General features: G+C 41.7%; 1 protein-coding gene across 1 annotated transcript; it reads right to left on the bottom strand.

Annotated features, from left to right (window-relative positions):
• Positions 1 to 1,310: 1,310 nt before the first annotated feature.
• PRND (prion like protein doppel) lies at positions 1,311 to 6,359 on the bottom strand. The gene is made up of 2 exons (XM_043884554.1): positions 6,271 to 6,359; positions 1,311 to 4,551 (listed from the first exon to the last, which is right to left on the bottom strand). The coding sequence occupies exon 2, from the start codon at positions 4,538 to 4,540 to the stop codon at positions 4,004 to 4,006; it is 537 nt and encodes a 178-aa protein (XP_043740489.1). The 5' UTR covers positions 4,541 to 4,551; positions 6,271 to 6,359; the 3' UTR covers positions 1,311 to 4,003.
• Positions 6,360 to 6,809: the final 450 nt, after the last annotated feature.

Genomic DNA, 6,809 nt, shown 5'->3' with positions numbered 1-6,809 from the left:
TTGCAGGTGTCTGTTTTTCCCAGTAGCATGGGAGTTTGGCTCCCTTCTCTTCTACCTGTGAGGCTGGGTGCCCAACTGAAACAGGGACTTCTATGGGCAATGAGGATAAGATAAGGACAAGCCCTCTGCTGTGCCTGACTGCATGACCTTTGGGCAGAAAAAGTGGACATGCAGCCACTGACCTGAGCTAGGATTATCAGAGGTCTGCTCTTCAACTGAGCAGCACCTGAGCTTTCAGTTAGGGAAATGGAAAAGTCATCATGCTGCATCTGTGTAAGTTTTCTTGACTACTCACCTGGCATATGTAGTCTGCCCATGTGTTATCACTACCTGCATACAGGCATGTGGACCCCACTGTCAGCATTTCAAGTTGAGACCCTGGCAGACTCCAGAGTGTGCCACATAGCAACATGTGGGTATTAATATCTTAGGGCATCCTTGTCCAGCCATATACAGCACATGAAGAAAAGGTAGAGATGAAAGATGTGACCAAACTGAAAGTGCAAAGTTAAGGCCAGGGGTCCACTTCCCAAAGTGAGTCACTTGTTATCACAAAGCTTGAGGTAGAGAGTAGGGGCAATCAAGACAAACTCATGGCCCCTACCTGGGACATACCTCGTTAGGACCAGAGGGTGGGCTTTCTCAACATTGCCAGTCATATCCTAAGCCAGGTGGGGTGTGAGGGCTCCAGGAAGATGCTGATCGTCCACCCAGACAGCTCAGAGGAAAGGAGAAGCATGGGCTATTTACACTGTGTGCTTGACTTCTGCTTCTTTTGATTTTTACAACCTGGAGAGCATTCTTGCTGGGATGCAGATACTTTTATTTCCTATTTTACTGAAGATCAATAAAAAGGCCAAGACCAAACATCACACTGTGCTTCTTCTGCCAGTTAGGGAGTATGGAGTTGTGCAAACAAACCGCCCTCTGAGCAGAAGCCCTCACACACTCCGGCTTTCCAGATGTTTTTGGCCACAGACTAGGAGTAGGATGGAAACTGCTAACAGTTTTACAATTTTCAAATAGTCTTTATGCTCAGAAATTAGTTGGAAAGCTTTAGGTGTATTGTATGCCAAGTAGAAAAGATGCTCAAGCACCATTTGGAGAAAAGGCAGTTGCTGTAACTTAAATGACATAGAGACTCTTAAAGTTAGCACAGTATACTGCAGGGGGTAGAATGAGAATTGCTCCAGCTATTTAGGAACATAATCTAGTCATGTCTAGGAAAATTTAAATTACACATAGCTTTGTTCTGGAAATGCTGCATGTATAAATCTACTCCACAGAAATAAAAGTAACAGATCGCAAAGTTGTCGGTACATTGATGTTTATTGTTTGCAGTGGCAAAAAAACTGGAAACAACCTGAAGGTCCATCAACAAAGAAATGATTAAATCAATCAGGGTCTAGTCCACGGTATAGAATATCATGCCACATCCTAAAGGAGAAGTTAACTAACTAGGTGGCTGTTGCACTAGGGTGAAGGTGATAACACAGTGAGACAAACTGCAGAAGAATAAATGTGAGTTGTATGGTTACAGTATTTTTAAAAAGCAATCAAACAAAAACCTCTCTATCTGAGCACAATGAAAGCAGGGAGGCTACATCTCAGGCAGGAAGGAGAGTGGGTTGGGGAAGGCAGCGGGAGGCAAGAACCCCCAAATCATAAAAAAATGAGAAAAGCATAGAACAAAGTTAAGCAAAAATTTAGAATATAAATGGTGGCTTAAATTATTATTGCAAATATGTACATTTGTATATGCAAATGGTAAGGACTAGGAGGCTATAGGGCAAAATGAGAACACTGACAATCAGATGCTAAAACTGTGGGCAATGTTTGGTTTTGGATTTCTGTTGTAATTTTAGTGTCATTTTTACAATAAACATATTTAAAAAATGAATGCTTAGAAGGGACAAGAAATCAATGGTTGGTGAAATTATTCACTTTTAAAATGACTCCATCAAGAATAATTCAGAAATCCTTCACAATGTCTTACACATAGTAGGCACTTGACCAACATTTGCTAAAGTGAAAAACTAGACTCACAAAGCCTTGACTGGATCTCAAAATTCATAAACATGAGCAAGGATGTTCAAATACATATGGAATCAATTTAAAGTTCCAATAATAAATTTGGCATTTAAATCACTATATACCAATTCACTCCACACCCACTTAAATCTGGTTTCTGGAACTATTAATGAAATGAGGAAAGACAGGAATAATAGAAAATGTACTACATCATGGCTGAGTGTTTTCACATAAGAAATGAAGTAATTTTACTTACAAGGCTGTGTGTGCCCTTATAATTAAACTGGGAGAGCTGGGACTTGAAATTTCAACATCAGCCTATAAGTACTTTGTCACTATTGCTATTGTTATTATTAAAATATTGACTTGTAGGAAATAACCTGTATGTGTTCTGGACTTTAGTCTTAGTTTCTGATCTAGAACTCACCAGGACTGCGGAAGACGAGCATAGTGCCAAGAGCATGAAAGCCACAGAGGAGTTCCTCAGGAACTCCTGCACTGTCAGGGCAGGGTGGCAGCATCCCTCACACCCTGGGGAAAGTGCTCCCCTGGGCTGTCTGGCCTCCAAGCCCTCCACTGGCTTTCTATGTAAAAACCTTCCAACTGTATCCTTGAGAAGAACACTGATTAGCAGTGGAGGTTCAGAACAAGAGGTACCATTATCAACACTCACATTTTAAAATACTTTGGATAAAATGGTCTGACAATGCACATTTTTTCACCCATACAGACAATTGATAATATTCAGCAACTTTTATCACCAAATATGGTTCAACAACTCCTGAGGGTGGGGGGTGGGTACTCTGAGCATATCCTCAGAGAGCCTCTGGGGGCATCTTTTAGAGTATTAGATTCATTATTTTTATTTAAACTGTATTGATATTTTGTAATATAAATGTAGTTTAACTAATGATAATTCTTAATTATGGCATGTATGAATTCATTACTTGATCTTCTTAAAGATATACTTTATTTTTAACCTTTGTACTGAGGAATTGTGTTTTTGAAGCTGTAAGTGGTTCATGGAAATGATGGCCCCTCACCAAAGTGGCAGTAAAAGAATGACCAGAGATTGTATAGAGCACCTGTATAAAGGGAATATATTTAAAGATGCTTGTATGCATGTATACCTAAAAACATGCACACAGGGTTGGAGGAACATTAGAAAGGAAATTTATCATTTAGAAATAGTTTCTTAAATACATTAACTACTTCAGAGATGCAAGTAGCAAATACTTATACTTCTTGTGAAAAAACATCTTTGTGCCATAGATCTAGATTACTCCAGGAATCAAGTTGGTAATACTTCCTTACTAGGCAATATGGACATTTGTCTAGATTTTATTTATATTTTAGTTTAATTCCTTTATTATATCTTACTTTAATTAAACTTATTAATTAAGTTAAATGTAATAAGTTTTCAAAAACGTGGCCATCAGCATCAGTCATTTCGTATTTCCGAAAGTAGAACTGTACAGAGCAGGAAATCTGGGTTAGATAAGCCAGGGTTGGATTATGGCCGACACTTTCTAACTACTTCACTATTTTACTTCTTGGAGCCTCAATTTTCTTATCTATACCAAGAGAATAACACCTATTACACCTACCTCTGAGAGTTGTTGGGAAGCATTATGAAGTGCTTAGTATGGTCCCTGGCACATTCTTTTATCTGCTTACCAAATATTTATTGCATAATATGGTGGGCCAGATGTTACACCAGAGTTGAGAATGCAATGATGAACAAGCCAACTTTAGGTAGAGCCTGGAGAGAATTGATACTCATACATTTAACAAATATAATCAAGCACCTGAGTGAATACTTGGGAGTACTATTTAAAGCGCTGAAGAAACAATCACTGCTCTTTGGTACCTTCAGAACACATGGGGTTTGGGATTAGAGGAGAAGAACTGGAATAACTTGCTATGGTTTGCTTGCCTATTGATCTCTGTGGCTGCCAACCTGCCTGCAAGCTTATTTCACAATAAACCAAATGAAAACCAGCAAGCAGAGCATCACGGGCTGGTCCAGAGTGACCCGAAGTCCTGCTCCCCTTTCCAACCAAAAGTCACAGTGCTTGATGGAGCAGAGCTCCCTGATCAGCTGCCACAGGACCCTCTGGTAAAGCTTGTTGTCTTGTTTCTCACGGGACAGTTCCTCTTGATTTGCCGCCTGGGTGGCATTAATGCAGCTGGTGACAAATTTTTCCTTGGTGACATTGGCCTCGGAGCAGCCGTTGTAATGGATACCGTCAGGAAACTGCCAATAGTTGGCCTCATAGTACCTATTGCCCTCCACTCCAAAGTTGATATCCAGCTTTCGGCCTTGCTTGATGAACGCCCCTGGACGGATTTCTGCAGTGTGGGCCTCGGTGACCTGGGAGGTACTTGGTAAGGCCTTCCGGTTCCACTTGATTCTGTGCTTTATGCCTCTCGCCTTGACTGAGGAGAGTTGGCTAAAGAGCAGGACACAGACAATGGCCAACCAGCATCCACCCAGATGTTTCCTCATTGTGTCAAAATCTGCAACAGAAAAGGTTGGAGCAGTTAACTTCCCCAGTTGGAGTTGAGTCTCCCATGTCCCCTCCTGTGTGTAGGAGATTCTTTGACAGGAAAGTCATTTTTGCACCCTTTACATTTTTCTTGAAACATAACTGTTTTCCCAGGCTTGGTCTGCATAGGGTTAAGTCAAACTCAAGTTTCTTGCTCTGGCCTGGAATTACACCATTCAGGATGGTGATCTTGGTTTTATCAGACAGATCAGAAGTTGCAAGAGGCAATTTGATTATTCATGGATATCTTTTCTAATCACATCCTGGGGAGAGTGGGGTCCCACCCTCCTCCCTCAACCAGCTTCTTATTGCATGTACCACACCAGCTGCTGACATTGCCTAACTTAATTCTCACATGGGGTAGGTATGTTATTATCTTCACTTTATAAAAGTTGTATTGGGTTTCAGAAGTTAAGTAATTTGCCTGAGGCCACACAACAGCAGGGAATGGGGGGCAGATTTGAATCCAGCTCTGTGATGCTTTTCCCAGGAACCCAAGGGCCATGTCCCATTACCCTTTTGAGCTGCTGAAGGGGATGGTGCTTTTGATTCACTGGGTGTGAGGTTAAGTGAATAGCAGCTCTGATGGCCCCTCAGTTAAGTGAACAGCAGAGCCTGTGAAGAATTTCAGAGGAAATGAAATAAGAGGGCTTGGGAAAGCACCAAGAGCCAGGCTGGCCCCAGGATATCTGAAAGACTGCCGATGACCTCAGGAAATATCCCTCCCCTTTAAAACCCCCAGTCTGGTAGTTAGTCACAACTGGTTCCTGAAACTACAATAGCTATTGTGGAACTCCATCTCTTTGGGTCAAATATTCAGGGCATTCAGCACCTGGACCTTTGTCCATGTGGATTAGGAATACACAGAGAGTTACAATGAAAGAGCCTGCTTAGACCATCTTCTAGAAGATTTCCTGAGTTCACCAGTGCCAGAGCTGAAAGAGGTTGAAAAGTTTATCTTGCTTAGGCCCTAATATACCCTCCCTGCAGTATTCCTTAAAATGATTAGTACTTCTTTGTTCAAAATGTTCAACTCTAGTGTGACACATGTTCTTATGCAGAAAAATAGGCAAAATGCAACCTAACTGCATGCACATCCAGGCTTCTCTCAACTCCTGCAAAGAGGCCTCTGCTGACCTCTCTTTATATGCAGACATCACCTAGTCACTGTCCCAGGGTGGGCATGAGTGTGCCAGACAGCAGCCTGAGCACCCAGCCTTCCAGCATCCCACTCATCATTGCCCACCAATCACAATGATCTCAGACAAGCTTTCTCCAAAGAGATCCAAGTGTGAAGAAAACGTTCATTAATCTTCTAAACCTATTTCATCAGCCCATACCCCTTGGTAGGAGAAGACTTAAATAAGAATAATAGCATAAATTATGCGTGCATCAAATTAAAAAATAAAAGCATAGAGACCTTGAGAAATAAATTAGTCTTCAGAGGCAAGGGCTTAAAAACAAAAGAAAATCCTAACCAGCCAACCCTTAAGCTAGCATTTTATTATAGCACCAAAACATAGACAGGAACCCCAGTGATGTTTGAATCTTCTCTCAAGTGTCTCCAGACTTGGGACTCATCCCAGGAGGTGAGAGCCAAGAAATCACTGCATGGTGTGTAGTGGTATTAAAAATGAACAGCCCTGGCCACAGAAATGGTTATCACACATAAACTCTGCTCCCCACATACCTTAGGATCTCTCTGATGCACCTCTGGAGCCACGGGCACACTGTCCTCTTGTGCACCTTCTGCACATACTCCTGGACCTGCCTAGCTATGTAGGAGCTGAAGGGGGAGGTGCATTCCTGCTGCTTACCAAATATGGGAGCCCTTCCCTCCTGGCAGGACCAATCAGGGGTTCCCAAGTACTTCTTTGCCTTGAGACGGATGGACCCTTTCATTACTCTTTACTAATAAACACCAATAAACACCATGTGAAGAACTTGGTGAAGTTCAGAAAGACTTGAGAGGTAGCTTTTATTTATCTTATTTATTAAAAATATTTTAAACTTACTATTTCTGTTTGATTAAGGAGGATATAAATGAACAGCTAGATGAAGAGGTACACAGGGCATATCTGGAAGGTTTCCAAGCACAAGAGTTCCTGTGGAGTGTGGGGTACATCATTCTTCCTGAATGTGAATTCACCAACCTGGAAGCTCTTTGAAACCCATGCCAGAATCTGGTGGCAAACCAAATACTATAATGAAAGATGTTCCTCTCACCCC

This window comes from Cervus elaphus, chromosome 23 (genome assembly GCF_910594005.1).
Source record: "Cervus elaphus chromosome 23, mCerEla1.1, whole genome shotgun sequence".
Classification (NCBI taxonomy): Eukaryota; Metazoa; Chordata; class Mammalia; order Artiodactyla; family Cervidae; genus Cervus; species Cervus elaphus.
The sequence above is the reverse complement of the archived record's forward strand: the minus strand, read 5'-3'. Positions and strand labels throughout refer to the sequence as shown.

Coding starts and splice junctions, on each gene's coding strand:
- PRND (XM_043884554.1), bottom strand. CDS start 4,540: ATGAGGAAACATCTGGGTGGATGCTGGTTGGCCATTGTCTGTGTCCTG.